Consider the following 15,344-nt stretch of genomic DNA (forward strand, 5'->3'; position numbering starts at 1 on the left):
GAAAATTTTGTGGAATTTTGATAATTTTTTCATAAAATTTTAAATTTGGATTCATGTGGTTTTTATCATATAGTGAGCTACACCTTATAGAAAAGTAATTAGCATAACAACAAAAAGTTTTAAACTAGATCAAACAGGTCCAAATATTCCTAGAGTTCAAAGTTGAAGCACAGGATGAAAATATTGAACTGATTTATTTCTTTTTGCGTTCTTTTTTCACTTTTTACTTATTTTTTGACGTGATAACGTCTTATAATTCGATGTAGCCGGCTGCACGCACCAAAAAGTGCTTCGTTATCTTGCTCATTCGTCGTTATCTTGCTCATGTGTCGTTATCTTGCTCATGCGTCGTTACCTTGCTTGAACTGCAAGCGAGAGCGCTGAACGAACGACAAAGAGGCGCAATCGGCCCCCGCGTTCGGCAACGTTCGACATCTGGCTCTCTCCTACTTGAGTGAGCATATGTATGTATGTATATGCGCATTTGTGTATAAATTCACATATTTGTATTTGCCGTAGCCATCTTCCTGTGTGCATGGTAATGAACCATGTCTCTGTTGAGAATAGGACGATGATAGAAAAAGTAGGAAATGAAAGGGAGTGTTTCGAGTGTAATGTGTCTTGAAAAAGTCAAATCGATGATGTTGCCTCTTAGTGTTGTTGACCTATTAACGTTTGATCCACAATCGAAATTGAACATATCTTTCGTGAATTTGATAAATGTTTCGTCATTTTTCACGTTTGTGTAAATGTAACTTCACCTATGCCATTGCGCTGCCATTTACCTCCTTCTCTATATCCATACAAAATATCTATCAAACAAATAAAATTAAAATTTTGTTTTGAAAAAAGCAACCATTCCATCAGTATTTTCTTATGGCGTTGTCACGTTAAACTATCGTCAGTAAACCGACTTTACAGACAACCACTTTTTTCATGTTTTTTGTTGTATTTTTTCACGCAAATGGAGCCCAAATTTATTTGCCTTATCAGCCTTGCATGGAAATTATTCCTTCGTACCTCTAATTGGGTCACCTCGTCGCAACCTCCACCAGCTTTTTGCTTATCATGCACACATTGAGCCATTTCACAGTTCAATAAATCTCAGCATAATTCGGACAATTGGCAATAAATAACTTTGCTTTGCAACCAATAAAAGGGGCAACAATCCTCGTAAGTGAGCAATAAGTTGACAATTGCAACAATTTGTGGCAAATAATAAATTCTCAACAATGCAACAAGCGAAAGAGAATAATGCAATCAAAAAAATATCTACTTAAATGAAATGATAAAGCAGTGCCCCCCAACATCGGAAATACGCAAATAAAAAAGGCCAACAATTGGATTTCGTTGTTAGTGGTTGAGCGAAAATTGTAGCATACTTTGTGGCGTTTTAAAGTATGCAACTGCAAACGCAAAGTATTATGACACTTTCAGCACTCAAACTTGCCACACAACTGTTGCAAAAATGATACTTTTATTAATGCTTACTTTTTATCTTCTTCTTTTTTTTTGTCAATTTGCTAGATTTTTTCTCACAACTAAGCACTTAGCCCAAGTGCATGACTGCTGCTTATTCCTGTTAGTGTTATTGTTATGATAAGTTTATTGTAAAATATATTTCCAATTTATATCCACTCTTTGCTCATTTTATATAATACATTTTCTATCTCTTTTTCGCCTTCTTTTCGTCCACAGTTGCCTGGTTCACATTCGATCCGATACTGAGTGGCGGCGCCGGCTCTGGTCTCGTTTTTACCAGCAACAATGCCACCGTCTCGGTGGAGGGTTGGGAGCATCGCGTAGCTTTGGGTTCAGTGGGCTTCTCGCGTGGCATCCACTATTGGGAATTCACCGTGGACAAGTACACAATGGATACAGATCCGGCATTTGGTGTGGCGCGCATCGATGTCAATCGCAACAAAATGTTAGGTGAGTGAAGCGGCGGCGTAGGGGCGACAGAGTGGAAACGCAAACCTTAGAAATCTAAAAGCATAATAAAAATTGGATTTAAGTGAATACAGTTAGAAGTGTTGGTTGCAGTCAACAGCTTGTACTTCTTAAGCGCATTTGCACTCAGTGGATTTAGATTATTTATTTTCAACTTGTTGCCTCTGGTGGGTCATAACTTTGACGATTTGCTTTAGTGGTGCACTTGCGTAGTGATTTTATTTCCAGTTTTTCTGCAAACTCTTAAATGCAGTTTAAAAGCAATAACTCGGTCGCTTAGTGAGAGTGGATGGAATTTAATAAAAGTAGGAAGTGCAATTGACAGATTTAAATAGTCAGCGCAGTAAAATGGTTAGGATTTTCAATTCATTTCATTTTCAATTTCCAATACACCTGCCTTTTAGGTATTTTAAGACAGGTATTTAATTAAATATTTTCATTCATTTGCAGGCTTTTTGTTTTGTTTTCTTGCTCACTCCCGAATGTAGGGAGTCACGCACCAACCCATTCGGCTACGGCGGAACTTGTATAGCCCACTGAATTTTAAGGATAATAATAGCAAGATTTAAGTTGAATTTAAGACAAACTTTTTTTCTTAAATTCTTGCCTAATTTCTCAAATTTGTTTTTTGTCTGTAAAAAAGAAAGAACGGTGCTAATCATCATCATAAGGCAGCGTTACAGCTCGGGGTGAGCTTTGACTTCATCAACTAGTCTGCTGCAAGTTACACAATTCAAGGCAGCAGATATCCAGTTATGTATTTTAAGTTTTCGATGACGTCGTCTAGACAGCGTTTCTTAGGCCTTCCATTAAATATGCTGACCAGTGCGTGGGAATTTAAGAAGGATTTTGGAGACGTTCCTTACTCATGCGCACGACTAACATTTTCATTTTTTCGTGAGCGAGGTAGGGTTCAAAATGCCTTCGCACTTACAACGACCGTCGTCTACAGCGTTGAGTGGTGTGACCACCAAAACAGTTCCCCCTCTCCTTCTGGGGATACACCCTTCCCTTCTGGAGAGACTCCCTTTCCTTCTGGAGAGACTTCCTTTCCGAGACGTTACTTCGGGAGTGCCCAGAACGGCATCCATAAAGAACCAATTCTATTCACCCACGTCTGGATCCACGGTATTTGTAGCCAGCTTTCTTGCTATAGGCTCATATTTTCGTATCTGTATCTGTGCGGCTTCGCTTTGTTGCACTGTGTCGAAGTCTATTTTTTTTAGGTAGTACGTCGATCTAGGACGCGTTCGAGCATTTTGCCGATCATGTTGCTCGGCGCAATAAGGCCAATCTGCTCCCTCAGAGCATGCCTTGCATCATCGCACTTTGCAGTATATGCACTTGGGATCGGTTACCTTGGCCATGCGGATAGGTATCTCCGAAAGTATCCGTGTCATGAGAGGAAGTGTGTTAAGATTCACTGCACCAAAGTTCCTTTGGACCCATTTGTCTATTGATGGAATGAGTTTCGCCGTCCATCTGCCACTCACTCGGTTCAGTGTCCCATCGGCTTTGCCAGCGCTAATGACCTAACTATTGGAATCGTTGCGATTCGACGAACTTAACGACATCTTCCCCTTTGCAAATCCGTAGCAGCACCTCGTTGTAATTGCCTCTACAACAACCATCCTCCACCCACTTTTCGTAAGACTCTTCTTTCGAAAGTTCGCAGATTTTGTTCATCATTGATTGGCATTACTCATGACTCACATCCATACTTCCAAATTGGTCTTATTATTGTTTTATAAATACTGCATTTACAGCTGCGTAAGAGTAGTCTAGATTTTTTTCGATTGTCGGAGCTCTGTTGGCTACAACTAATCTCGTATGTAGTACTGAACATTACTGCAATTTTTAAATAGTACCCCCAGGGTACCTAAAACTCTACCCTTTCAAAAACATGCTGTCCAACAGTTATATTTTCAGACTACCGCATTTCAACAGCGAGTGACATTTTCATGTATTTCATTTTATCGGGTTGCTATGCAGCCGGACAACCTTTGATTTTATTTCGATGTTAAAGAAATGCCTTCCATGCACCTTCGATTTCGAGCGAGGATGGCTATATTATCAGCATACGCGATTATTACGCCGGAGCAGCTGAATAGATGACCAGATTTCACATCGTCATGTTGATTGTATAACCAAATTGAACACAGTTTTAGATAAAGTGTCGCCTTATTTGGCCACATTTTCGGTGGAGGTTGACTGTTGCACAAGGATTTTTCCTTTGGTGTTGTTAAGGGTTGCCATAGTGAAACGTAATAGTTTTTTGTTCATGCCGAGCTCCGTGAATGCTTGAGGGATTTTGATTCTATGGATGCTATCAAAAGCTTGTTTGAAATCGATGAAGAGCGAGTAAATCGTTGTTGTACTCGTAACACTTTTCAAGGTTTTGCATTAGATTGAACATCTGGCCAGTGGGTGAGCGCTCGGGCCAAAAAGCACACTGATATTCTCCCAGTATAGTTTCCGCCGTATATCTAGGGCGGTGCGCCAGCAAACTTGGGAACAATTTGTAGTAGGTATTTTGATAGTTTTCACATCGCAACTTGTACAATTTTTGGTGCTGTCAATCCTACTAGCAATGCATCAGGAACACGGTGCTAATGCTCCGATAAATATTTGGTAATTCTATTGAATTTGACTTTTTTTTAATTTTTTGAAGTTAGATTCGGATATATTAAATTTACACTAGGCTAGGTTAGATTAAAGCGGTTGTCCTGTGGGACACACTCAGGCTCATAGCCCATTGCTAGGCCGCGTGGGAAGCTTTCTCTATTTCTCCTAAAACCAGTGTGTGAGAGAACTAAGATGTTCCAATTCGTTAAAAAATTGTCTGCCTAGAATAGCAAATCTCCATCTGGATAGAGCAGGACAATGGCACAGAAGGTGCAAGATTTTCTCTTCCTCATCAAGACAACTTCTACAGAAGTCATGTGCTTGCACACCCATTCTTTGGCGTGCCTACCTATTAGGCAATGTCCCGTTATGACTGAAGTCAGTGTGCTAAGACTGTGTTTATTTTGGCTTAGCAACGATTCTGTGCGCTTAGCATTGAGAGTCGGCCACAGTTAATGGGCGATTTTGCGGGTGGCTTCATTACGCCATCTTTCGTTTGCTTTCCTTATGATTTCTTCAAGGATAAGTAGCTTACATGTCATTGTCTATGTAGTCATCGGTCAACTTGGTGCCGAGTCTCGCTAGTTCAGCGGCTCTGCAGTTACATTCAATGTCGTGATGCCCAGGAACCCATATTATCCTTAAGCAAAATGACTCAGCCATCTCGTTAAGAGATGTGCGGCATTTCATGGCTACCTTGGAGGTTGTCGACTGCTTTGTGAGGGATTTTATCGGCCCCTGCTTATCAGTGAAAATGTAGATGCCATTTTCGGATATCGCATCGCACTGTACCAGTGTCACGGCTTTCATTATTGCTATCAGTTCAGCCTGAAAGAGACTACAGTAGTCGGGGAGCCGAAAACTAAAAGAGATCCCCAGATGCTTGGAGTATTCACCTCCGCCCACCCTGTCTCTAGCCATATGTGTATACATGGATAGACTCGCCCTGGCTTACATTGTCCCGTTCCCACTCTTCCCTTGAGGGTAGGAGGATCGTGAACGTTGTAATGACAAGCGTAGGCGGAAGTGCATAGGCCACCAATCCGGGATAAATTTACATAAAAATTATTTAATGTTTATTTAGTACTTAAAAGGCTTCAGTGTCATAAATAAATAATTAAATAAAAAAATATTTTTGTGTATACATTTTGTTACAAAATCAATCGTTTACTTCGCTCACAAAGCAAGTGTTTACTGTAATGTTTTTGTTGGTGTCTTTTTCTAAATTTTTTCCTTAACATTCCACCAGCAGCTTCGTATTGTTCAACTTTTTCTTACCTCCCCGCATGCCTGAAATTTTCGCCGGACATTATCCACACCTGAGCTATTTTTGCTTTAATCAAAATCCACCTTAATTTGAAAACTTCCGCATATTTTGTTTTTGTTTTTGTTTTCCAATTATCGTTTTTCACTTATTGAACTTGTTTTACTCTTTGTTTTTCTTTGTTTCAATAACATCAAGTTTTTGTTTTTGTGCTCCACAACTTCCTTGCTGCTCTTGCCGATCCTATGCAATATCCTTGAATAAATATTTACTTTTTCTGTACTTTCCTTCCACAAAGTGCCAAGTTGTGTTTGTGTTCACATGAAATACTTTTAAACTTTTTTTTTTATCATCCTTCTCAGAAATTTTCCAATTGAATTGAAATTGGCAATTTTTGCGTGAGTTTTTTCTCACCAGCCACTCGATATTCAATGACACCAGTTGTTTGGCAAAGAAATGTTGACAGCTTCGGAACACACACTCGCCCGCACAGATACACTGATATGTCCATATAAAAAACAAAGTGCGTATATATCCTTCTTCGTACTCCTTTGTTTCTTGTCATGCCACTTTTGCAAATGAAAAAGTTTCTTATTAGCGTTTTGGCATCTTCGGGAGTTTGAAGAGCTGGCACTTGTACTTACATGCACGTAAATGCTTGGAAGGTAAGCTCCTCACAGGCGGCGTGCCATTTATTTTGTTCACTTCAAGCCATTGTTAATAAGCATTACCCCGGTGTCTCACCTGTAGTAGTTTAGCTTGCTTTTAAATAATTCTTTATTTTCTTTCTTTCACACATATATATTAAATATTTATTTTATTTTCTGGTTCTTATACTGCTGAACGTCAGTACTTTAGTGATTTTTACGCTTTACGTTTTTTAGTGTTGCCACGCCGGTGTTAAGAAACTAGTGTACGAATGCTTTAACAACCTCAACTAACTTAGTGCAACAAACAAAATTGTACTTTGCTGGGTTCCGGGTCACTCTGCAATAAAAAGTAATGAAATTGTTGCTGAAGTCGCGAGGGCGGGGTCGGCAGCGGATTTTCCCGGCCCAGAACCATACTGTAGTATCAACTGGGCAGAAGCCGAATGCAGGATAAATAATTGGGAGAATACTCAGCGAATTACCCATTGGGAAGTCACACAAGAACTCTGTCAAGCCAAAATACTTGGGTGTAAAATGGAATTAACTTGATTTAAAAATTGCACAACTGAAAGTGGAAACGCAGTACGCTTTAGTAGATTAGGACAATTAATGATAGATAAATATTAGTGAGTTTATTAGTCGCCTTGAGGAAAATTATTTCAAATTTATTAACGTTCAACGGACCCCATAAGACGGAAGGGCTATTTAAAATGGAAGGGCCATTGAAAATAAATAGAATAAATTGAACTAGAGAAATAAATGGAGAACTAGAGACTTACATATAAATCGTTTTCCTAGTATAAGTAAAAAATGTGTAGACTAGTATTAGCTTTTTAAAAGAACACTGTAGAATAATGACGCTGTCTCACTGTGAATCCATTTCTCAACTGACTACCGGAATTATTATAATGCATCTCACCAATGTACCGAGCCGAATATCAAATCAGTGTAGTATTAAAACCAGCTTTTGGCTTTCATAAAGGGTTTTCCAATAACAGGCGTTATTTATCGCTATCGAGAGATGATTAACGATTTTTTATGACCGGAATGGGATGGTATTGATCTAGACAATGTTTATTTTCAACAAGACGGCACTACGTGCCACACAAGCAACGAAACCATTGATCTTTTACGGGAAAAGTTTCCGGAACGTGTTATCTCTCGAAGAGGTGATCACAATTGGCCACCGAGATCTTGTGATTTAACATCTTGTGAGTTTTTTCTTTGGACCCACGTGAAAGAGAAGGGCTACGCCTCACAGCATAGGGTCGATTCAAGACCTCAAAGATGGAATTCGTGAGGCTATCAAGTACATACGGCAGCCAATTTGCAATTTGGTTATGGACAATTTTGTGAAAGGGATATTGTCCTACCTTCCTCTTTATAATGAAATAAACACCCGATCATTTATATTAAAAAATAGCATTTTTCTTTGAATATCAAAATAACACCTCTTATTGGAAAACCCTATACATCAAAATATCAATATTTTTCTATGTGCATTATTCTTTTTTGATTTTAAAAGTTTATGTCGCTAAAAAAATATCCTTTCTTTAATCTAATACTTGCAATATTAATATTTTTTGTTTCTTCTTTTCTTTCCCTTTCTTTTCAGGCAAAGACGAAAAATCCTTTGCCATGTACATCGATGGCCAACGCTCGTGGTTCCAGCACAACTCTGTGCATGAGCGACGCGTCGAAGGTGGCATTACTACCGGCAGCACCATTGGTGTACTGCTCGACCTGGAGCGGCATACTTTAAGTTTCCTGGTCAATGAAATGCCACAAGGTTCAGTAGCATTCCGCGATCTCTACGGTGTCTTCTATCCGGCAGTGAGCATTAATCGTGGAGTGACACTCACCTTACACACCGCTTTGGATGCGCCCAAAATGGATTACTTCTGAGTAAGAATGAATAAGAGTCGATGTAAGCAGAGAGAGTGAGAAGGGAGAGAGAGATTGTGAGAAGAAATAGATAGAGGTGGAGCGGAAGAAAAATAGATAGTGTGAGGGAGAGGGATTAGGAGAGAGAAAGGGGTAGAGAGAGAGAGCGAGAGCTCGAGAAAGAGCAGTAATTAGAGTTAAGCAGTGGAAAAGCTGCTCAGCTGTTGTGTAAATATTTGCATTATAAATATTTCCTTATTTGAGTGTAACAGTAATTAATGCATATGTGCATGTGTGTTAAATAGTACTACATATAGGCGTCTACTTACACCTACGCGTATTTGCGTAACTACTTAAGGTAGACATACTCATATTACATTAATCTTAAGTAGCATAATGGGGCGTAGGCACATATCTTAAGTATTTAAAATGAGAGAAATACCAAAAGCGTGAAGGCAGAAAAGTGAAATTATATTATAATATATACCTATACATAATATTATACAAAGAAAGAAAAAAAAATTAATAATAAAATTGCGCAAAAAATTAAGATGAAAAAGTTATTTATATAAGAAAAAAAAAAAAACGAAAAATTACTGGATATGCATACACTGTTTATTATAAATATTTAGACGTACAAAATTCAGCAGTGGACTTTCATAGGCTTTCATTCATACTTAAATATTTATACATACATACATGCACGCATGTAATATTGAGGAAAAAAATTAGATTTTTTCGAAATTTTTTTTTCGAAAAAAATTATGATGATAATAAAAATAAAAAAAATATTGTTACAAATTAAGCCGGACATGCATTTAAACGTATGAAAATATTGAAAAAAAAATTTCAAAAAAAATGTGTAGCTAAGATTTGTGCAATTACGCTTGTCACATAACTAACTCAAGCGCTTGGAACCGCATTGGCAGCTCTTTTCTGCGCGAATATTAAAAATAAAAAAATCTAAAAATGTTGAATAACGCTATAATGTGAAAAATCATTCACAAATAGCGCTCTAAAATTCGCATAAATGGGTTCAAGCAATAAATGTACATATTACTTATAAAAACAAAAAATGTATAAAAATACGAAAAATTCACTTACCAACTATACCAAAAATGAAAGGCAAAGCTAAGCTATAATACATACTTACATGGTAACAAAAATATCTAATGAAAAATTATTGCGTAAATTACAAATACAAATACAAAAGTTTATAGAGAACAAGAAAAAAAGAACATATTTAAGGTTGAGAGAAAATTTCAATATTGTGTAACTGCCAAAATCAAAATCGCTTGCCCTAAATGAAAAAAATTACAAATCACAAATAACAAATTCAATAAAAAACAAAACGAAGTGAATGCTGCTAATTATTATTTTGATTTTTTTTTTTGAAATAAATAAAATGACAGCGTAATAATTTAGCAAATTTGCTGTTAGTCAAAATTCGAAATCACCCATATCAGCCATTATGCATTTTCAGTAAATTTTTTTGCATCGAAATGCAGAATTTGGCTGATATTATACTGCGTGAAAGCCATGGAGACCCTAGTGCAAGTTGTATGTATAGTAAAACTAAGAAAAATGTTAAGGGGGGCCTCTTATCACTGGCTTCAAAAAAAGATGTTTTTTTCAATTTTTTTCGAGGCGAAGAAAGTGACACACAGGAATAATCTTTTGCATTTATTTGACGGTATGATTGAAAAGTAATAAACAATTTTTAACATAAATAAAAAAACAAAATGGCGGACATATGAGGAGTCTCGCACAGCTTCTCGTTGCGCGCTAGTAAAACGGCGTGCAAGATTGCGGTCGTAGTTTTCACCTGAAACTCAAAAGAAAAATATTGTCTTATTCAGAAGGCTTTCCCGCAAATAATAGACTTCTCTTGTATAAAAATATGAAAAAATGAACGCAATTAATTATTGAAAAAAGTGCTTTTTTAGCTTTTTTTCAAAAAAGATGTTAAATATGTATCATTAAAAAATTATTTTTTTTTGTATTTTGTTAGTTAATTAGTTACGCATTTTAATTATTTTTATATAATTAGATTATCGGTTTGAAATGATAACTTTCGTCGGTTTTTTTTAATCTTACACACCAGAAAACGTGTTTCAAAGTTTTCAGAAGGTACACAGTATACTCACACGAGGGACGGTACACAGGCCTGTAACTCCGAAATCACTTTGAATTCCGCTTTGAAATTTTAAGGGCATATTCTCCTATAATATATCTATCGATTGCAGCCGATCGATTGTTTGAAGGCAACTGATAAGAGGCCCCCTTAAGGCAGAAATTTCTCATAAATGAAGATCTTGAAAATTGACAAAGTTGTGTGGATTTCAAGATCTACAACTTGTTCAAGATATCCATAAAATTACATACAGTAATATATATTTTTTTTTGTAATGTTTTTTTTTCTTCTTTTTGTAACCCAACTATTTTGGCTGAAATCTCAGCGCTCAGTACTAGCAAATGGGAAAATTTTTAGACACGAAAATGTTAAGACATCCATCCATTTCAAGTAAATTCATACTCGTATAGGTAATCAGGACTCAGGAATTTTATTTTTTTAACTTCAAAATTTTCAGACTCTTCACAGTTCATCAAATTGTTTTTTAAAGTTCTTTTTTAATTTTTTAAACTTTGTTTTTTTTTTATTAAATTTTGTTTTGCTGTCAGAAAATAAAAATTAAATTAAATAAAAAATTACCAAGTAGTCAAAACTTGTTTCTGTGTAATTACATATTACTATAGTAATTATATATGTAAAACATGGCACAAAATTAATAATCGGAAGATTTATAATTTTGCAAATGGCGTCGTACGTCAATCATATAGGTAGTCAAAAAAGTCTTGCGGTATTTTTATTGAATTTTCAATTGTTCATAAAATTGGTTATAATAATGCGATTTAAGTCAAATATGCGCCGTTTTGTTCGATGACGAGTTCCCAACGAGATGCCAACTTCATAATGCCCCTCTTATAGAAGCTCGCTTCCCTATTGTCAAAAAGCTCAGAGAGCCAATTTTCACAGGACTCTCTTGAGGACAACTTCTGACTACCAAGTTCGTTCGCCATGGACAGAAATAGGTGGTAATCACTTGGTGCGAGATCTGGACTATACGGTGAATGCAAAAGAACCTCCCATCCGAGCTCCCGGAGCTTCTGGCGCGTCACCAAAGATTTGTGTGGCCTGGCGTTGTCCTGATGGAAGATAATTCGGCCTCTGTTGATCAAAGATGGCCTCTTCTGCATGAGTCCTGCATTCAAGCGGTCCAGTTGTTGGCAGTACAGGTTCGAATTGAGCGTTTGGCCATAGGGGAGCAGCTCATAGTGGATGATTCCCTGCCAATCCCACCAAACACACAGAAGAACCTTCCTGGCCGTCAATCCAGGCTTGGCCACCGTCTGGGCAGCTTCACCGCTTTTCGACCACGACCGTTTGCGCTTCACGTTGTCGTAAGTGACCCACTTTTCAGCGCCAGTCACCATCCGCTTCAAAAACGGGTCGATTTTGTTGCGATTCAGAAGCGATTCGCATGCATCCATACGGGCAAAAATGTTTTTTTCTTTTTGAATCCAAGCTTCTTCAAATGGTTTATAACGGTTTGATGACTCATGCCCAGCTCTTGGCCGATGCTACGGCTGCTACTATGCCGGTCTCTTTCGATTAATTCAGCGATTTTATAGCAATTTTCGACGACAGGCCTTCCGGACCGTGGCGCATCTTCGATCACCTCTGCACCAGAACGAAAACGTTGAAACCATCGTTGTGCGGTGGAAATGGAAACTGTATAATAAACTGCATAAACCGATGCGACGAATACAACTAGAACTACGCGCTTGCAAAGACAAGCTTGCGGAAATACCGCAAGACCTTTTTGACAACCCTTATATTAAAAAAATACAAATTTATTTTTTTAATTAAATTTTTAAAGCCTTCGCTTCATTTAAAATAGTGTTTTTGGGTGTTGCCTTAAAAGCGTGTAAAACGGAAACAAAGAGATTTTATGCCATACGAGGTTCCTTCAAAAACTTGTCAGCCTTCAAAAAATGGTCTTCACATGGACAATGGACACAGATATAACCGGTACTACTAAACCGATTTTGATGAAATAAAATTTAAGTAACGTAGAATTGATGTCGTTATCGTGTAAATGCCGATCGCTCGGAGGAAAAAAAATTGTAGTATTTTGTTCGCATCTTTAAAGTAGAAAAAAATGGTCAAAAAACGGTTTTCCATTGTTAAACATCCGCCATTTTGTAAAATTTTATAGTAGATTTTACAGTAGAATTTATAATGGATCATAGTTCCCACGATAACAGTATTCGTGCTGCACAAGAACCCTTTTGTCTTTTTGTGCGTCTGAAATCCCTGTCGCCAGGGACATACCTTGCTTTGGAAGATCATTTTTTGAAGGCTGACAACTTTTTGAACGAACCTCGGGAGCTCAAACAAAATGTCTGTTTTTTAACAAAGGATCAAGAAATAAAATACTAAAAACCAAATAAAAACATCTTTTTTCGTTTCCGTTTTACATGCTTTTCAGAGAAACCCCCAAAAACCGCACTTTCAAATGAGGCGAAAGCCTTAATTAAAAAAATTAAAATTATTACTATTTTTTAATTAAAAATTTATTTTAGTTTAAAAATTGAAAAATTCTAATTCATAAATAAAAAATAAAATTTTTTTGAAAAAAAAAATTTAAAAAAATGTTAGCTCTTCAAAAATATATAGGGTTTTCCAATAAGAGGTGGTATTTTGATATTAAAAAAAAATGCTTAATAAAGGGTGGTTAAGTTTCAAGGGCCGGTGTTGATTTTGAATAAAATACAATTCTTTTAAGAAATTGTTGTGATTTCTCTTTATTATGATAATATTGGTATGGCTCAATTACGAATGGTAGAAAACATCGGCCAAATGGTCCAAATTTTCGCTGACGCTGAGGCATAATTGAGGTTCTATGCCGTTAATGTGCCGAATTATCTGATCCTTTAGCTCGTGAATTGTTGCTGGCTTATCGACGTACATGTTTTCTTTCAAATAACCCCAAAGAAAGCAGTCCAACGGTGTCAAATCACATGATCTTGGCGGCCAATTGACATCGCCGCGACTTGAGATTATTCGGCCATCAAATTTTTCGCGCAAAAGAGCCATTGTTTCGTTTGCTGTGTGACAAGTGGCACCGTTTTGTTGAAACCGCATATCGTCCACATCCATATCTTCCAATTCCGGCCATAACAAGTTTGTTATCATCTCACGATAGCGAACACTATTCACAGTGAATGCCTGACCGGCCTCATTTTGAAAAAATGTTTGGAAAAAATACGGCCCAATGATGCCGCCGGCCCATAAACCGCACCAAACACTCACTCTATGTGGGTGCATTAGTTTTTTGGCAATCACTCCTGGATTATCCTTTGCCCAAATGTGGCAATTCTGCTTATTGATGAATCCACTGAGGTGAAAATGTGCCTCGTCACTGAGGATTATTTTCTTCGATCTTCTGTTGCCCGTTTTCATAGTAAGCCTGAATAACTTTAACGCGTTGCTCGATTGTGTTCTTTCCATGATTCAAATTGAGTTAGTCTGAAATTGAAAAATGTCAAATGAAATGCAGAAAAAACTTGACGTTTAGGTGTGGTTTACATTCAACATCGGCCCTTGAAATTTAACCACCCTTGGGTTTTATTAACATTTTATGAAAAAAAAAATTGTTTTTCGAGATTTTACAAGTAGCTGTCCCCTTAATGCATATGTCTAGTTGAAAAGTGTCAAATATGACTGACGTACGACGACCTTTGCAAAAATTATTAATCTGCCGGTATGATGACTAATTTTGCGCCACCTTGTTCATTTAGTTTTGCCCAACACAGCTGTTCACTTCGAAAAAATGGTTACAATTAAATAGAATTACGTATAAAAAATTGTTAAATCTACTAAAATGTTTCTTCGTTATTTTTAAACTTTTCTCACATTTCATAATTCTACATTTCAGGCTCTCTATTGCGAAAGTTAATCAAAAAAAAAGAGTTAAATAAAATAAATTCTATGGAAAAAAATAAAAATAAAAAATCAAAGAAATAGAAACTATCTAAAAATTGCTGCATTTCACGCGCATTTAAATTCACCAAAAATTTCAATTTAACACAAAATTTCTTAGAACTTAAATATTTACCCTTTAAGTGTACTGTAAAATATTATAAATACTTTGAAAGACAAAAACATCAAAAATATAAAAATAAAATTTAACAAAGAACAAACCAAATGGATTCGCAAAATGATGCGAACTAAATTTAATAACCAAAAATAACAGCACTTTGTATATATTTATAATTAAAAAACGTTTAACATTAATTCAAAAGCAAACGAAAAGAATCAAAGTAAAATTAAGGTAAATTTTAATTGCTTGGAAAACCAAACAAAACAAAAACAAAAGAACACTCCAATCAATGAAAAATAAAAAAAATAGCAAATATGCACTTAAAAAATGTGCCATCAATACATCTGTATATAAGAGTGTATGTGTGCAATTGCCGTTGTTGCTACAAAACATTACAAAAAACAAAAAAAAAACACAAAAACCTTTTCAATGAACTTTGATGACCGTCAATTTATTTTTGCTTTTGTTCCATTTCTTTTTTTCGCTGGAAACGGTTAAAATCAAAATGTGCAACATCTACCGGAAAAATAAATCTGTAAATTTTACGTACACACATATATATATACATATAAATATATACACACAAACGTATATTTAGATGATAATTATAAGTGTATTAGACTAAGCTTTTTTTTTCTAACGAAATCGCTGAAGAGTTACAAATATGGAAAAATAGTATCAAAATGTAATAAATGTGCAGTGTTAACATACATACATACACACATACACGTAAATATGTATTTATAACTATAAGTATGAGTGTTTCGCCGTATGATCGTATACAATTTTTTTTCTAGTATTTAA

At 36.3% G+C, this 15,344-nt stretch overlaps 1 protein-coding gene across 1 annotated transcript in view; it reads left to right on the top strand.

Moving 5' to 3' along the window:
• LOC129248920 (E3 ubiquitin-protein ligase TRIM9) overlaps nt 1–8,443 on the top strand; it is a 48,111-nt gene extending 39,668 nt beyond the window's left edge. The window contains exons 9-10 of the mRNA XM_054888532.1: nt 1,699–1,932; nt 8,105–8,443. Of these exons, the coding sequence (XP_054744507.1) occupies nt 1,699–1,932; nt 8,105–8,394 (524 nt within the window). The 3' untranslated portion in view covers nt 8,395–8,443. The remainder of the gene's footprint in view (nt 1–1,698; nt 1,933–8,104) is intronic.
• Nucleotides 8,444–15,344: the final 6,901 nt, after the last annotated feature.

The sequence above is a fragment of the Anastrepha obliqua genome, chromosome 5, assembly GCF_027943255.1.
Source record: "Anastrepha obliqua isolate idAnaObli1 chromosome 5, idAnaObli1_1.0, whole genome shotgun sequence".
Taxonomy (NCBI): Eukaryota; Metazoa; Arthropoda; class Insecta; order Diptera; family Tephritidae; genus Anastrepha; species Anastrepha obliqua.